This window comes from Hermetia illucens, chromosome 3 (assembly GCF_905115235.1).
Source record: "Hermetia illucens chromosome 3, iHerIll2.2.curated.20191125, whole genome shotgun sequence".
NCBI lineage: Eukaryota > Metazoa > Arthropoda > Insecta > Diptera > Stratiomyidae > Hermetia > Hermetia illucens.
Genome location: NC_051851.1, coordinates 114026360 through 114045294, shown reverse-complemented (window position 1 = coordinate 114045294; position 18935 = coordinate 114026360). Strand labels below are relative to the sequence as shown.

Genomic DNA, 18935 nt, shown 5'->3' with positions numbered 1-18935 from the left:
TTACTTAAAACCAATTTACAAATATTCCCCAATATGTATTAATCGGCATTGCCGACAGTTTTTTAATGAGTATTGACTATGCTGTCTAAAAAGAATCAAGCACATGTCTTCATATCAGTCCTTGCAACTGCCCCCTTAACGAATTTTATTAAGTTAATTAATCCATAACTTGTAACTAAAAACCTGGCATCGAATAACTTTTTATCAAGAGGAAATAATATAGAAACTCCAAAAAATGCTAAAGGAATCATCAAAAATGAAAAATCGAAATATTTCCCCCTTATTGGGATATGAAATAACAATGGTGCATGTGCATTGCATATTGGAAAACCGCAATTTAAATTGAACAATGGAACATTACCTGCCGTACCTACACTATCGGCAGAAATTCTTAATGTCACCTCATACACAAATCGCAATAGCTAAACGTAACGTAGCAGAAGTTTCACGGCAGGAACCTAGAACTTCAGCAACTCCAATGAAGCATGGTTATTGCCGTTGTTGAAAGGTCTTTGCTCGGTTAACATGACCACATTACAGGCGAGTCATTATATCAGTTGGTGCCATTTTGGTTGTATTTTGAGAAAATTTATGAGACCAGTGCATTGGATTTTCAGCAACACTAGCGCATCGCTAGAAAACCCTCTACTGTATTAATGGTTACCAAAGATAAACCTACCTTCGTATGATCGGCAAGAGTTCAGCCACACCATGGCCGTGACTTTGCTCGATTTTCTTCAGCTCAGTCTTCGTCGACAAACTAGTCCAGCAAGTTTCGTGGTAGAAAGCAACTGTGATGTGTTCAGGTCCGTACAAAAGGCGAATGTATCAGAAAATTTTCAAATGGATTTTGGGTAGGTTTCCTGCTCCGTTGGTAGGTAGATAGCCGCCTGCCTACCCTTTCCTATAGGAACTGTCTCGGCTCACATACAAACATTTCCGACGAATCGAAAATGGGGTGGAAGCCACCCTCCAGGAATATGTATCATTCTACCCCATCCTCAAAATTTCGATTTAATCTTTTATTTTTCTGCATGAACAAGGTAAAAGTAAGGTTTATTCAGTTTAATATTCAAAAATCATGGTTATGTGTTTGACACTGTGGCAGCGCCTCAAATACGACCCTGTAAAGAAATGCTTGCAGAGCCAGCGTCTTAATAACCACTGAGACCTCATTTTTCTTGGTCGGAAGATTCCAATCAATTCCCAACATTTCTTCGTAGGAATGCTTACAGTCATTGTTAACTCTTCCGCCGTGAGATAAACAATAAACGGTGCATACGCGGTCTGACTAGTGAACTGAGTTTCAACGGGGAACAGGTTGAGACTAATTTCATCGAGTTTGGAGACGAAAGTAAATTAACAATAATAGTTAAGTTCGTGCTTGCGAATGAGTTCTTGCCTAAACACTCTTAACCGTTGAATACTTTTCAACAATTTCGAATTTACGCAAAAATAGTGAGTGGCCCGAATTGTTTAAACCGCTTCATACTCCCAGTGAAAAAACAAATTAAATAAAGTTAAAAAGGTGATAAATCCAGTAGTCAACAGTTATTGATTAACAAGTTGTTAGAGTGAGCTTAAGTGCAGTCAGTGTCATCTAAGGACTGAGTTTGTATAATTGTAGTCCTAGTGGATTCATGGAAGGACTGTCATTTAATCGGATTCACAATACCTCATTTGATACTGTTATTCCCATTCTAGTTCTGTATAAACAGCCGCATTCATGACTTTATTTGCATACTTTTGAGCCAAATACAACATTAACCCAGAATGGTAGATTCATACTCGTTACCGTATTCCTCCAAATCTACACATGCCATCAAAGAAAAGTTGGCAACCGCTAACAGTGTTTGTGGGGTACCCATTTCAGATATGTTTAATGAAAAAATAAAAGTATCGCAAATCGTACTTCCGATTTCTGTAATTACCTACATAAATACAGAGTACAATTTACTTTCTCGAAAAATGGTGAAAAATCGTTGTAATCGGGGCCACAAAGAATAAGCCAATTTGTAATTTTCACCTGACTCTTGCAATTTAGAGAAGCCGAAACGTCTTCGGCCGGGTGGAGCCAATCGTTTGTGGTAGAAAGGTCACTGAAAATGGTCTCAGAGGCACACTTACACCAATAGCGTGTTTTTCGCGCAAAGGTAAGGGCGACGTCTGTAGAGAGCCAAACTACTTAGAGGAAATAAGGCATGAGCATGGTATATGTATTTTCGGAAAAAGAAGGAATGAGTGAGTTCGTTGAATCAATTTCATACGGTGTGGCAGTAATCACGGTGAGAAGCTCGTCACAAAGTACCGCTACTTTATTTCCATTCTCCCATTATATGCTTTCCACTAAGCGGTGTGCACGAAGGCGTTCGCTGGCTACTAAAAGTACTGGAGATTTCAGCCTCAAATTGGCGAATCTACTTAAGCAACAACAACAGTACGAGTAAAGTGCAGTAAATTCAAATCTTAAATCTATCCAAAGGGGCTAATTCGTGATAAGCTGGTCGCTATTTTCCACTTTGATTGAAAGGAGCTTTGGCTCGGAATGCATACAAGTTTTCTAATTTGTTTGGCGAGGTCCACTCTGACCAGGTTTATTTTTGCTGTGACCTAGTAGACAGTCTCGGTAAAAACATTGCCACGAAATTACCATGGACGCTCGTGTAAATGGTGTCTACCTCCTCAGGCACAGCCAAAATACTACTCGTAAATATCAGTTTTATGGAACCCACCGAAAACCTGTTACAAGACAAAAGCTCTACGAACTACTTTCTTACTGATCTGCCAGAAAAGCCAGAAAAGTCTTTAAAGAAATGCTTCATATCGAATGGAATGCGCTGAAATTTATTCTTACATGATTCGCTAAAAGTGAAAGTTTTCAGCGAATTAATGCCTATTGATCATTAAAATGATTTTCTCTGAAATATTCATAGGCGATCAACTAGAAATTGCACATCTGCGCGGAATGAATGATGAAAGTGATCGAAGAACAGTTTGATATCTATAACTGCTTTTCATTTCCATAATTTACCATTTAACTTTTTCTACCAATCAGGCAGTTTAACTTTTCCCTTTCTTTAGGTGTTTATCATAATTTCCACTACATTGTATAATATAACAGCTCCTTCGGCATGAGTTATGTCACGTAAGATACTTCTGTCAAATCCGGATATGGGTTTATTTTGGAAGATAACTCATTTTTTTTCGTAATTTTTGTTGATACTTTATTTGCGCTTGGCAACTAACTGACCACAGTTTTTTATTCCTATTCTAATCTAAACTTTCATCAAATGTTCATTTTGCCAATATTCACTTTCGTACTTTTCATGGTCATGGTTACCAACAGGATGTGTGATTTATTTTACTTTTGACAATAAAAGTTTATTACTTCAAGTTTTTAAAAGGAAGGTCTTGAAACTATTAGAAAACTTTCCTGGAAAGTAGGGTGATTTTCTCTTTTTTGTCAATTGTTCGGAATTGTTCTTATTCGGAGTGGCAAAAGTGGATTTTTTTAAACGCTTTTCAAACGGTACTGATTAACTTATAGACAAAAAAAGTCAATATGGCTGAAATTTTAAAGCTTCCAATTATGAACAATTGTTTGCCAAACAATTCCAGGTACCGTTCCCCATTTCGCCTGACAAGTAGTGCCATGTCCCCTTCCTTTGTGTTGTATTATTCAGTCCAGATCTCGGTTGTAAAAGATCACATTGGTTCCCAGGTAAAGCTCTTGGTATTGAAATGGCAGAGCATATATTTTGATTTGCTATAGGAAATTAATTTTCTTGAACAAAAGAAAGGATTATCTATTTCCATGAAATGACCCAACTCCCCCGACATTCCAAATAACGGGACTGGAACTTTATCTCGACAAAAACGGAGCTAAAGTATCAGTCCACCCCTTGTAGTATGCACGTGTAAGCAAAATGGCAGGAATTACCATCCGAGTTTTCTGCACAAGCTATATAGGAAGTTACCTCAAAAGCCGCAAGAGTGACGAAGGTCCGCCAATACCTGAATACCTATGCTACTTGTTTATACTTCTCTGCTAGTCAGATTCAAGAATAAAAAAAAAAATTATATCGGAAGAAACAAAAAAATATCGCTTTACCGCGCGCAGATCCTCGATATCGAATACCGCGATCAAGGAGGACAATCTCAAGCTTGTCGCAAACTCATCCAATACTCCTTCTGCCTCAGGTGTTGTTGAGGCACAGCCGATGAAGCTCCTACCTTGACTCCGCACTGACTCTGATTATGAAAACGCCGGTTTATACATGCTAAGTTTCTAAATAATAAGGGGATAAGGAAGACAGTGGGTCCTCAACTTAACAGATATTTCATTGCAAAGCACCTATTTGTTGTATAGTAGCCATTCGTACATCAACAATACCACATGCTATAGTCAACAGCAATATTACCAAATATATACACTCAAAACCGGATATAGCGACGCTGAAGGGACCGGGAAATTTGGTAGTTTTAATCGGTATGTCCAAATTGAAGAGTCAAATCGTTTAATTTCGCAATAATTAGAAAAGCATCTTAAAGGTAAATATTTGAAATTTTTAAGTATTTACCTTTGTATGTGACTTTTTTTCTCATATGTATATATATATGTACCATATGTGTGTCCAGTCGAGTTTCTAGAAAAAATATCTTTGATTTGTTCGATAAAATGCATTGACAAAAAATATCCCACCGTCACTCTAAAGTTCTTCATTTGTGATTTTCTTGTTGATTATTATCTATCGATGTTGTTTGTTGCAACTATAAACTTAATGACAAATCATCACAGTCACTAAAACAATATTGCGAAAATTCTCTGGAAGTTTCATTACTTCTAAGTCCTACGTGTTGGTATGAATTCTTTCCCACGCTTTAGAAATTTGCAAAAAAACCCCAAACAAATTAATGTGCGTATTGTCGTCGAATTCGTCGAATCCTCTGTTCCATTCTATAGCAGAGATGGCAAAAATTCCAGTTATAAGGCTTTCAGGCCGCTTATAGCAGGATGTGCTAGACAATAATCGAAATACAGTAAGACTTTTTCCCTATTTTTTTCTAGTTTTCGATCCCAGCTCATCAAAATGCTCCCATATTGTACCGGAAACGGCCTAATGTTTCTGAAGCATTGAGGATTCTTATATTTATATAACGATCAGATTCTTTTTCGCTCACGTCATACTTATTTCAACCAGAACTGTTGGCCCCTACTTGCTCATTTTCCCACAGGTACACTTTTCTCCTCTAAATTTGAGAGTTTTGTCAAATTTGATCTTAAAACGTTCTGCTACCTCGTCAATATTACAAATGGTGAATAATTTTCTCGAAGCTTTGGCCAAACCAGTCTTCCACTGCGATTGACTGAATGCTAGCAAGTCCCCAATGCATTTTCCGGAAATGATTCCGTGAAGTACACGAATACGTTGTATCCGTTTGTTTTCGGCTGTAATATGGATCCATTTATCGTAATATTGGCACTCCTTTGGCTAAACCTTAAACCACTTGAACAATGGAATCTCGAGGCTTTTAAATTCCCATCCAGCGTATCAAGCCACCGTTGTTTCGGCCTGCCTTTTAATCGTTTAACATCGACTTCGATGTTCAGACCAATCTTGGCAAGTGAATTTTCGTTAGCACGAATTGCGTGACCATACCATCGAAGAAGCCTCTCTCGCAATTTTGCCACGATCGATGCAACCCCATAACGATCGCGGATATCCTCATTTCGGATGTGATCAAAACCTGTGACGCCACTAGACCAACGGAACATCTTCGTCTCCATTACCACAAGACGCTGTTCATTGTCTTTTATAGTCGGCCAACACTGAGAACCATAGAGAGCGACAGGACGGACGACATTGCGGTAGATTTTAGATTTGAGACGTCCGTTGATACGTCGATCACAAAGAACGCCAGTTGTAGACGCCGCTTCATCATTCATTGATCCGAGGTATTTAAACCGCTCAGTTCTGGGCAGATCATTGCCGCTGACAGCGACTGTACCTGTTTCATGGGGATCGATCGTCAAAAATTTAGTTTTGTTTAGATTCAATCTGAGACCGTGTTGCATGAGGCGATCATTCCAGTTTTGAACAAGTTGCTCGAGATCATTTTCGCTATCAAATGCTAGAAAAACATCATCTGCATAAAGCAGTGTCTCAGGCGTTGGACGTTGGATATCCCGTGTGACGGTGTCCATTACAAGAACAAGGAGGAGTGGTGAGAGGGCGCTTCCTTGATGAACACCAACAGAGACACGAAGCGGTTTTCATACACCCGCCATACTTCGAACTATACTTTTCGAATCGTGGTAGAGCAATTGAACCCAGCGCACGAGTTCTTCTGGCACTAAGTGTTGTCGTAAAGCATACCAGATTAGTTCGTGTGGCACACGGAGATCTAGATCCAGAAATACAATTTAAAGAGAGCGATGCTTCTCACGGTGCTTCTCCATGACTAACCGCGCAGCGTGTATTGGGTCAGTAGTTCCGCAATTTTTGACAAATCCGGCTTGATTCACGGTTATTTCAACGATTTCGCGAATACGGTTGTCAAGAAAGCGTCCAAAAATCTTCATGGTATGGGAAAGTACCGGATCTGAAGATAATTTGAACATTCTGCTGGACTACCTATCTTTTTCCACATTGGAACAGTGGTACTTCCTTGCCAGTCAGATGGTGGTCTTCCTTCCTAAATAACCCGATTAAAAAATTCACTGAGCCATAGTATTGGGTCCCAGCTCTTCGCTTTCCAGAGCTCAGATGCGATGCCGTCAGGTCCTGTGATTTTCACCGATTTCATTCGTTTTATTGCCTCCTCGACTTTAGTTGCACTGACAGTTAAGCCCATTGGAGTTTGACGTAGGTACCTGTCGTGGAGACTTAATCCTACGGTCCTCTTCAGACGCGGATTGATTTTGTCACCACAATCAGAGCCCCGCTGAGGCAAGCAACAACGGTACCAGTCTATACCAAATGCATGGTTTAGCATTCATACTGGTGAATGTAAGAATTACCTAAATCTCTACCGAACTAAGGAGTACAGCACCCGTGTTGAAACGCAACAGCACGCCGAGGCCCGAAGGTTTCTTCTCGCTTGATCACAACCACCATGAAACTCCCACTAGGGGGGCCAACCGCAAATAACCGAGCTGTACTCACATACAACGGGAGTTCACCCGAAGTATGAGAGTCCAGGGGCTTTCCCGGTTCCCATGGTACCAGAATACCCCTGGTAAGGTTTCGTGACCAATTTGCCACTTCAGATGAGTCCCCGTACAGACTCGGGTCTGATCGCCCTAATTAGGCCTTTGGAGCATTCGCATATTGCATCATGGCCAGCAAACCAAAGTGAGTACAGCGTTTCCCGGTGCCACCACTATGGAGGTTCTCCTAGGCCACTTGGTTTTGGTTTGGCCAACAGGGTTGCCGCCCCGTCTTCCTCACCGCTACCTCTGAGCACCAGTTGCACTGACAGTGAAGCCCATAGTGTTTTACGTAGGCACCTGTCGTGAGACTTAATCCTACGGTCCTCTTCAGACACGGATTGATTTTGTGACCACAATCAGAGCCCCGCTGAGACAAGTCACAACGGTACCAGTCTATACCAAGTGCATGGCTTAGCATTCATACTGGTGGATGCAAGAATTACCTAAATCTCTACCGAACTATGGAGTACGGCACCCGTGTTGATACGCAACACCACATCGAGGCCCGAAGGTCTCTTCTCGCTTGAGCACAACCACAACCACCATGAAACTCCCACTAGGGGGGCCAACCGCAAATAACCGAGCTGTCCTCACATACAACAGGAGTTCACCCGAAGTATGTGAGTCCAGGGGCTTTCCCGGTTCCCATGGTACCAGTATACCCCTGGTAAGGTTTCGTGACCAATTTGCCACTTCAGATGAGTCCCCGTGCACACTCGGGTCTGATCGCCCTAATTAGGTCTTTGGAGCATTCGCCTACTGAATCACGGCCGGCAAACCAAAGTAATTACAGCATCTCCCGGTGCCACCACTATGGAGGTTCTCCTCGAACACTTGGTTTTGGTTTGGCCGATAGGGTTGCCGCCCCATCTTCCTCACTGAGCACCAGTTGCACTGACAGGTGGAACTGGTCCAAATGTCAGCAGTGATTGTGGAAGTGGAGGATGAGCAAATTCTTCAGTTGAAATCTGCTCACAGTATTCTCGCCATCTTAGCAGGTCAGTTTATAGCCATTTTTACCGCGTTCGCATTCTATGTCACAGCTTTTGGCAAAAGACCGATTTGGACGCCCTAGCATTTCTTCGAGGCTTTTGACTCAATCTGATCATCATGTGTGTAACGACCTGTCACCAAAAGAGATCAGGTAGGATTTAGCATAGTAGAATAACAACTATACTCTATTTATCTCTTTCCCTGATCTCAGCAGTTTATTACTTTTGAATCTAGGTTCATCTAGTTATTTCTTTTGCCTTGAAAACGGTATAAATTATCGCAAAATAAATGAATTACCACAATAGTCTATTTGCACCGATGATTTATAACATGAAATTATTAGGAACAAATACTGTATATTGGGAACCAACCAAGAGAAAATACTGAACAAGGGGACATTTGGTTGCCGAAATACGATATTTGGTTTATTCGCCAAATTTTAAGCCCAACACTTCCAATTTACCCATTACCGGTTACTAGTATCTTTTTCGATAAATTTCTAAAATATCGCAATATACCATTATTAAATTTGAGCAGATAACGGAATGAAATGCATTTCTAAGACCTAGAACTTATAAAGATCAGCTGGATAGGCTATGAAAACGAGACAGTTGGGTGTTCGTCGGATGCCGAAAAAGAAGTGCTCTTTGGAGCGAATAATCATTAGATCTGAAAATTGCATTTTGCCGTTTTCTTTCCTCTCTTGAGTAAATTATATTTTCGGGTGTATTGCGTTGATAGTGTTTAAGACGGTGTTTATTTTGGCTTCCAGAACAATTATCAAGATATTATTGACATATCTCAGCCACGTTTTTGATAAGACTGCTTGCTGCTCCATTTTATCCTCTATTACCGCCATGAAGATCTTGCTCATTAGTGGGGATAATAGTTTTCCCATAGTTTCTCCCGAAGTGGTCTTAAAAAATCTTGCTCTGAATGTAAAGTAGTTTTCATTTATACACAAGGCCACCAATTTTGTGTTTTGCCTAGCTTTCTTTTTCCATTCCATAGAATTAGCAAACTGTAGGAACCATTCCTCGAATTTTACTAGAGCTTGTTTTACGGGTGTATTCGGAAACAGAGCATGCACGTCGTAGGGCACTAGGCAGTCGTCTCCTGATAGTGGTGGTACATTCTGCAGTCTATTGATAACTTCTTGGGAATACACAGCATGTTTCCCGTGGGTGGGTCCTAGTTTGGCCTCATTGTGGACCTTAGGTTTACACCTAATTCTTGGCAAGGAAGGATTCGGTATTCGTAGTTGAGATGGATTGATCACAACCATTTCTTTAATAATGTTTTCCACCTATTTGATGGAAGCCGGTGCGCTGCGCAGTTCAAAATAATTTCCTCCTGTGAGCTTTTCCATTACCAGGTCTTCATATTTTTGCTTGTTTATAATTACTATGGAATTACCTTTATCGGCCTTAAGATAATAGACAGGTTATTCTTAAGCCGCTTAACTATCTTTTCTTTTCTGCAGTTGACAGGCTATTCCTGCTCATTGTCAACTTCGTATCTGATTTCCTCTCACACATCGCTCGTCATAAATTTGACAGCTTCTTCAATATCAATCAATCTATTTTCTGCTAGAAATTAAGTTTTATGGCGTAATTCCAACCTTTATTCAGCAGTTGCATTTCTTCTTCTGTAAACATCAGTGAAGACTTGTTGGTGACGTAATTCAAGATTTCATTTACATTTTTTTAGCTAGGTCCTCGCTGTATTCTCTTGTTCTAATTAGTTGCTTAAACTTCTTCCATAATAGAGTTCGTTTTCGATCACTTTCACATTCATACGCTCGTAAGAATCTTAAACACAGTGGGTCCAACATGTTAGGTGATAGCAGCTAATTCTAAATTGGTATCGAACTGTCGATGCTAGATTTTATTTAAATTAACCTCAATGTCCTTAAAGGTAGGTGATAATTGCAAGCCTGATTTAATTTTCACTATGTGTGATTTCGGGGTTAGTCGGTACTTAAGGCTTAGGTCTTAGGAACCTAATATCTGCACTCAATGTGGCCAAAGTTTTTTTGGATTTAAATGAATTGAGCCAAAGAAAAATAATAAAAGAAAATAAAGATCGATGAAACAAGGAATTTAATCTGCAAAAGATTGTCATGTTTAGGAATTCCATTATGGGGTATCATCAGTATAAAGTTCCGTGTACCATCAAAATGAAATTTCCAGATTTCGAGTATTGCATATCTATCCGGTATACTAATAGAAGTCATTTTCTGATTGCCAGAAGTATCAGCTTTCTGCGGTATGACCAATACCGTAGAACAGGCTGCTGTTCTCCTGCTTTAGAAAATGACTATATGTTTTTTACGCCAAATTACCATTCCGTTAAAAAAACAAAACCTTTCGGAAAGTTCATTATAATTATAATGGTTTAAAAATTAAATTCTCACAAGGCCGAAAAGAAAACGGGGTGACGTTATCGAGTGAGCAATTTGAATTTTATCTACGTGAAGGCATCCGGTTTAGTGTTTGTTACTGTTCAAGTAATTTATCAGTTTTTAACAGAAAAGTGGGAAATTGATACGGGAATTCCTTCAAGTTACTTTACGTTTCGGCAGTAATGGTAATAAGCTATATAGCAAATTCTGACATTTTTACCTGAACAGCAATAAAACGTACGTTTCTGAAAGCTTCACAGGCCGCAAGAAAATGGTTTTTCACTAGGCGGGATTCGAGCCCTGAATACGTTGAATATTCCCCGGTATCTCTTCTCTTGTGACTAGATTTGAATTTGAAGGATAGGGACACAAAATTCTAACATAATCGTATTATCAATTAAGATTGGAGTTAAAGTTTAAAAAATGTTAACTCACATTGAAATTATCCTCACAATCCAAACCTGACTCCAAAGAAACTGGATTCCGTCTGACGATGGCGATCCACTTCTTCTGACAATCTCCTTTCAGAACAGCAAAAAAAGCTTCCTGCTGGAGTTCTTTAATTATTTAAGAAGCAAAACCCGAAACAATATTTCATGAGAAATTAATATTGACAGTTTTATATTTGTATAAGTAACTGCCAGTTGCCGGGCTACTGAAATCTCTTGGGTCGAGTTGTGACGTCAAACAACATGGCGCGGGCTGTTCCGTCTGTTTGAATTTGGTTGAAATTTAAACTACTGATAATTTCAAAATCACATTTTTTTATAAAAAACGGTCTTTGAGAGATTCGTTACATTGCACCATAGAAGTGATTTCCGTCATTAGTGAAAATAAACCGGGAAGTAATATAAGGAGCATGGATCTACGATTGCCGTTTTTCGATTTTCAAGGTGATTGAATTCTTGCCTGAGATGGAGGTATAGATAACAACTTTGATTTATTTCAGGATGTTATTGCCGATAGTACTGTCAAATGTATTAAATTGAGTAGTAAAAGGTTTTGTGTGCATGTACATCGGTCGAACATTATTTTTATTCAAGCCTATAAAAATCAGGAACTTTGGAAACTTTTGGATCATATTGTATATGAGTTTCCCCATTGAACTTATTGATAAACCAGGGTTTCTCATTATGTATTAAAGTTTGATATTTAACATTGTCCGGTGGTTAGAGCACAAGGCTATCGTATGGAAGTTCGCGGTTCAAATCTCGCTTATGGCAGTGGAATTTGTATCGTGATTGATTTGATGTCGGATACCAGCTCAGCTGTGAATGAGTACCTGAGTCAAATCAGGGTAATAATCTCGGACGAGCGCAATGTTGACCACATTGCCTCCTACAGGGTACTGTTTTCCTGTAGTGTATCATTACGGTGTTGGATGAAGTACTGAAGATCTGCTGAATCCAAGACCTTTCCCAGAACCACCTAACATCAGTGCGGAAATTGGAGAGTATGCCTATCGTTGCAAAGATAACTGCTAAAATAATTCGGGTAGGCTAGTTTCAGCTCTAGATCCTCCTGCATTGACCACATCAATATTCTGTGGATCATTTTGAAACAGTGCGCGGAATTTAGATCTATGCACCACTGTTCTTCATCGTTTTCGAGGAGCCATTAAAAAGAAGTGAATCTGACGTGCTCTACGCAGGAGAGACATTCCGTAGAAAATAATAGCCATTACCAGAGTGACATATTATGGCGCAAAATGCCACCTACTGCATTGAAATAACATCTCAGAGGAATTTGAGATCCAAGGACTGTATACTGTCACCGATATTATTCCTTTTTTTATCAGAGACTTTCTTCATGTTGCATTTTCGGTAGGACGTAAAGGAGTTCAATTGACAACGACACCCTCCTTTAAACAGCTGCACTACGCCGATGACAACTATTTGCTCCCTCACCGGGTCAAGGACATTGGCCTAAAGGCTCTGAATTTGAAAGGAGAGGCAAGTAGAGTCGCACTGAAAAAAACACCAACAAAACCAAGACTCTCAGTCTGGCAGGTTGCGTTCTCCTTATCTGCATTAATGGGCATAGCTTCAAAGGTGTTGATCAATGTTTATACCTAGAAAGTGTGATTTCGGCGGACGGTGGCACTGATCTGGATGTCGCTCGGTGCACTAGCAGAGCTAGATTCGCCCTCATTGCCTTGTCTAAAATATGAAAATGCACTTATCACAACACCACAATCAAGTTGAGATGGCTCTGTACTAGTGTTCTTTCTGTGTTGTTATATGGGAATGGCACATGGAAAGTAATCCCCATTACTACATTACAGCGCACAGGACAATTACCCGTGGGCGCTGTGACCCGAAGGCGAGGTGACAGTGGATAGAAGTCAACGCAATGGAACAAACTCTTCCAAGATGACCGACGAGTAGGTCGCCCCGGAAGCACTTAGCGCAGAACGGCACGTTGTTTACCGCTATACCTCACCTAAAAGTGCATGGCTACCATAAAGTACTGTTTGACGTTAATCACCTTTTGATTGAATATGGTGGAAATATTCCTGTGGAAAAGACGAAAAGGGGGAATGGGGAGCTATTTTGCCCACTACGCATAATAGCTTAAGTGATGTTTGTGTGCCGAGAGTAGCAGTCCACATTTTGGAATTCTTGGCCAAAGTAGAGTGCTTGTGGTAAATGCGCTGGTTTTCTTATGCTGAAGAACTGTGCCAAGTCTTCCTTCAAATCTTTCACGAAACTAATTAAAACTTTATCGCGTTCTGAAGCAAGCATTTGAATATATTCTCCCAATTTAAAAAAGTGTTATAAGATTTCAGAGCTATATTGGCTTTTACTATGATTTTATTACGGATGACGGATATAACTTAATATTCGGACTTTGCCTTCTAATGATCGTAGGTGACGGGTATCATTTTGACACTCTTCTTCCACGGTAGAGATCGTTCTGGTTGCCAAGAAACATTGCACGGAATATGCGGTCAATCTTACTCAGATTACTATTGTCTTGCCGAGTAATGTAATGGTTGATAGCGTAATTAATATCTGAGGCTAGATTCAAGAGTGAAGACCATTATCTATACAGAATCGCTCCCCTCTCAGGAACGAATCTCAAAACATAATCCAGGAATACACATTATACACATTTTTCGATATGTTATAAATATTTGTAGCTGAAGAATGGTTGTAATTAGAATATCTAGCTATTTATTTTCGTTAGCATTAGACCTCTTATAACCAATCAAAATATAATTTTAGGGGAGATAAATTTACCAAATGGAATCATACAGTTCCACCGTGCTCATCTGATACATAGTATAGTAAATTCCATATAAATTCACCCAATAGTCCCTACAAAAATGAAATTAAACGTTTGTTTTATTACCAACTCTAGTTTACATCCTATTATATATATATAAATATATATTTATATTTATTCAGAGGCACCTGGAGATATACCAAGGAAGATGTGTGACAAGAAGCAATGATAAATGCACGTTTTGGTACATTGATTCACAGCAAAAATCAGTAAGCCAAGAAGGTGTAACTGCCTTAATATTATTGAAATCAACCAAAACAATGATCGAAGTTAACACCTGTTAAATTTGGAAAACAGACATTCAAAAAGCAACGATAAGCGACCAACTTACGGAAATGGATTCTGTATATGGTTCCAAAAAATATTTCCAGAGCCTTTCTGGAAGAAGTGATGTATTCCGAGGACCATCATGCAGAGCACTGGTAAGATATTTTCGAAAAAAACCTCTAATTGATTTCAATAATGAATCTGTTACTGGATCTCATATAAATTTAAATCCAGGTTAATTTAAGAAAGCTCTCCAAGAGTTTGCACGTCTAATCAATTGTTAGAAGTTTTAATCTTCGAGCTGAGTATTACAAGTGGCTAAGTTTTATGCAAATTTACTTACAAAATATTCATAGCTATGATCTGAAAAGATCTGTAACGGATTCCAACATAACAAAAACTTGCAACAATGAAATTCTTTCCGCGAAAATGTTACTTTTCCCATCTATATATCCCACAATTACCTCTTTAACTCATAAAAATGATGTAAAACTTTGATAGTATAGCCGAATACGATAATTTAATTTGTAGTCGAAATCAAAATAAAACATTCGTGGAAACGCTAGGAGGTTCAGTTATACTGGACTTGGACGGAACATTACGAACACGAGAAGTTCATTAAACCACATAAGATCTTTGCTGGCGTTAATGTATTGTATGTAGAAACGGTAAGAAGCAAAATAAACCCATTGTCGTAGCCACAGAAACCTCCACTCTAACGTAATTATCCACAGTGCTTGCATTAAAATGAGCCAATTTTGACCAGTGTTTTGGAAAGAATGAAAGATTCATGTATATTCACATAGTTGGTATTTTTGTTTTAATTTCAGACGAATGATTACTCGTATAACAACACACTGGGACGCCACTCCCCAATTGGACCGTATATGCATATGAGCAAGCAAACGGCATACTCCACCGACTTAAGTTTAAATAGTCAATATGGGTACAACACATGGGGTACCATGACCGATATTAGGAACATCACGCCGACACTTTACCCATCTAAACGCCGACACAAGTTTAGGTCGTTTTCAATCATACTAACAACTGCTGCATTAATAGTTCTACTAGCCGTTTTGTCAATAGGCGCGCTAGCTTTTTACTTCAGCGGATTCAAACCCAACGTGGACGAGTGTAAGCAAGCAGATTAAGTACCCAATTCTTTCGTTACCAACATGTTTCTTTTTTATTACAGCCATGATGATGTTTGAAGGTTCATTTCAAATTCAAAAGGGAGATTTGTACTCCTCAGGATTGAAAAATAACCAATCCTCCATATTCCGTCAAAAGTCTGATTTTTATAGGCGGTTCATTGAAAGATCATTGTCGGATAATGACCTTCCGCTGTCCAAACTAGATATAAGGGGATTCGGAGAAGGTCCTTTGATAGATGTGCAGTTCGTCATGTTATTAGATATGCGGAATATACCTCAGTAAGGATATTCATTATAATGAAATATTTTTATGACCTACATTTTGCTTTTTTAGGAACATTCACAGTGTAGAAGACCATATTCGAAACTCTCTGTTCTTGGAGACGAATTCCGTGAAGTCATTATATAAATTTATCAGAATCGAACCGGACTCGGTACGAGTGAAGCGCATTACTGGAGAAAATATGAACAGATTAGTTCCTACATTACAGCGTCAAGTAAGCTCTCAGACAACAATTAATTCATACATATATATATATGAACGTCTGCTTCAGGAACCAACTGATAAGCAATCACATTTCGAGAAAAAACTCAGCAAAACTGCATCCAGAAACATCGAAAAAGGAATTCCGAAACATGTGACGACTCATCAACCGAAGTGGCAAAAAAATGATGGCGAACCAGATGTGGACGTTGAGAATGCCCCGGTGATTCAAGGATCTTTTGAAGGTTCATTCGAAATCACAAAAACCGATGCCGATATCACTGCAAAAAAAGCCAGCCCAACCAAATCGTTTTCACCATATCTCAAGCAAACTACAGCAAGTATCGGCTTAAGATCAAAAACTAAGAAAACTAAAGTCGATAAGATAACTACAACCACACCCTTTCCATCGACTACCGTTCCGATAACAACTACGATAGAGGTGACTACCACATCAACTACAACAACTACTACCACCGCTCCAACAACAACAGCAACAACAACGACAACCGCGAACATCCAAACCACAACAAATACGCAACCTACAACCTCTAGAAATACAACTACAGAAGGAAATGATACCGCATCTCAAATTTTCGATTTAGAATCTGCACCTGATTCAAACGTCAGCATTCCTCCCAAATTGGATCTGAGTTTATTCACTAGCGCTCCCATTTTAGATACAAAACCTTGGCACCCCATTCAACCCTCCAATTCCCATTACAGTCTCCACAATTATGGAACTCCAGCGAGACCTGGATATAACGTTGTTGTGCCAGCTGGCATCGAAAGTGGGTTAATACCCAGAAACAAAATCCAAATAACAGAACAACCAACAAATTCTCCAAATAAAGCTGTTTTTTATCAAAGCTTCACAAACCCAGTATTCATGCCCGATACATCAGGAATTGAGAAACTAGGGAGCACAGATGTTAGACCATATCCTATTCCGGTCCCATTGATCGACGATGTCGTCGCACCCAATGTAAAACCTGTTTTACCTATGCATAAATACACAAACAATTTAAATTATGAACAAGAGCCAGTCAATCAAACGGAACCTCGTACCCCATCCCATTTCACTCAAGCATCAGAAAACAATGGGACAGCAGAACACGACATTGAAGAAGATGAAGCACACAATGAGACTACAACAGAATCTGAAGTAATAAACACACATCCAAACACTGATACAACAATATACAGTGAAATAGGCGAAATATTACTAGACCTCCTTCAACCATCAGATAATGACACCCGAAATGATAAAGTTGAAGAGCGAATTGTGGAAGTTGAAACAGAAAAACCACACTTCCTGAATATCAAAGATCTGGTTCTAAATAAAACAAAATCCAATGAACACTCTACGACCAAAGTCCCTTCTGCAGTAGGGACGAAAAATAAACTCTCCTCTCCAGGCATAATGGACGATGAAATGCTATTCCCAGCTCATACAAAATACGATCCCAACGACCAAACATCACACCATGTTCCTTTGAAAAAAACCTACAACGACACTCTGCAAGCTCTCATTGTTGAAAATCAAGCTAGCTCGAATATCTCATTGAAGATGAAAGACCTGAAAAGAAACTCATCTGAAGATATCGAGAACATCACCCTGATTTTTGACACGCTTTCATCTAAATTAGGAATAACACCCAACTTTCCCACCAAGGAACCGCCATTCTCGACGTCATCTCAACAGAAAATCAAAAACGATCAAAAGTACTTGTCCAATTTGCAACAAACAACAAAAAGGACCACTTCTACAACAACCACTCCATTTCCGCCTACCTCTGCAAGGACGTCACAATCACCTGATCAATCATCCGAGCCCGAGAACATAGTTGGCGAAGCGGAGGTCGAAGTGGTCGATCCCACCAAGTACGAAGAAATGCTCTCATCACAATCAGTCAGCAGTACTACCATGCATACGCCTTCCCTTGTTACCCTCCTGCCAGTACGTTCCAATTCGGGAATAAGGACCTTTAAGCCTGTCGCTGGAGCTGGTGCGGAAGGTCGAAAATTTAACTCTAATCTATCATCATATCGAGAGGCGGTAGTCACCACAGGCATACAAGTATCAACTTAACATCTCCACTTTTAGTCCGCAATTAGGATGAATATTTGTGTTACGCATGCCTATAGTACCAGTGCGAAAAATGTATCATTTTATCGTCGATCGATATGCATCAGAATGAATGTTGTCAAACCCACTCGTTGAATTCAATCATTTCCGGCACTGATTTAAAGGCTAAGGAGCCTTTGAAACATTGAACTCGATGAAATGATTAATTTCAACCATATACTAATGATTCGCGACATTTATTATAACAACCATTATTCTACCTATTTATTTAAATAAATAAAATTACTTTTTATTAGCCAGGTTTGCTTGCTTTATGAATAAAGGATTAGAGCCGAAATATGTACTTTGAGGCTTAGGGCTTCTAGAACAGGTTTCCACCCTGTCCCTGTTTGCTTTCCCGAAGTGATTTAATCATTTAATAGATCAGGTTTGAAATAAAATCAAATATTGACCGCAAGAGATACAAGTCCGAAACCATGAGCTCGGCAATTCAGATATGAAAAGTTTTCTGGCTTTTTGGTGAAAGAATGTTTTGGTGCGCATTTGTTCAAGTGTATATCCATAAGATGTCTTATTTACACCAAATTTACTCAAGATAGGTAAAATTGACCTACTTAAAAAAAAGTAACAAAGATATAAGATGGCACCTCCATATATAGTACTAGGATTTCCAGTATGATACTCAATACAGTAACTTTTATTACCCCGAAATTTTGTACCTCTGGGATGAATTTCAGTGCGGCAAATTTTTAAGATATAATAATGTATTATGTAATGATTTAATGGGTTGGGTGATAGCCAGAAGACCATCCTAGGTGGCCGACCTAGAGATAACGGAATACCGGAAGCTCGCGCTTCGGGTAGAAAGGTTTTGTGTTCATCTTATGTAAGATATGACGTAAATGACTACAAATCCAACATATTCCTTCATCATTTATTAATTCATTCTGTTCCAAATTACAAAATATACGTACAAATTATAGCCATAGATATTATCCTCACCCTAAACAAACATTTCCGAATACTGCACGTATATAAAT

The 18935-nt window shown here is 39.2% G+C and overlaps 1 protein-coding gene across 3 annotated transcripts; it reads left to right on the top strand.

Moving 5' to 3' along the window:
- The first annotated feature begins 1260 nt into the window (after window positions 1–1260).
- On the top strand, window positions 1261–18190 carry LOC119653053 (mucin-5AC). 3 transcript variants are annotated; one of them, XM_038057527.1, is made up of 6 exons: window positions 1261–1458; window positions 14021–14320; window positions 14996–15302; window positions 15364–15601; window positions 15657–15819; window positions 15877–18190. In XM_038057527.1, the coding sequence occupies exons 2-6, from the start codon at window positions 14234–14236 to the stop codon at window positions 17896–17898; spliced, it is 2817 nt and encodes a 938-aa protein (XP_037913455.1). In that variant the 5' UTR covers window positions 1261–1458; window positions 14021–14233; the 3' UTR covers window positions 17899–18190. The 3 variants fall into 3 exon arrangements, with proteins under 3 accessions (XP_037913455.1, XP_037913454.1, XP_037913456.1); XM_038057526.1 differs by having other exon boundaries at window positions 1261–1528; XM_038057528.1 differs by having other exon boundaries at window positions 1289–1354.
- Window positions 18191–18935: the final 745 nt, after the last annotated feature.

Bases quoted from the DNA above. Each gene is read 5' to 3' on its own strand.
- LOC119653053 (XM_038057527.1), top strand. From the start codon at position 14,234: ATGGATTCTGTATATGGTTCCAAAAAATATTTCCAGAGCCTTTCTGGA. The intron at 14,321-14,995 runs GTAAGATATTTT...TTTTAATTTCAG, and splicing joins GACCATCATGCAGAGCACTG to ACGAATGATTACTCGTATAA. The intron at 15,303-15,363 runs GTAAGCAAGCAG...TTTTTATTACAG, and splicing joins CAAACCCAACGTGGACGAGT to CCATGATGATGTTTGAAGGT.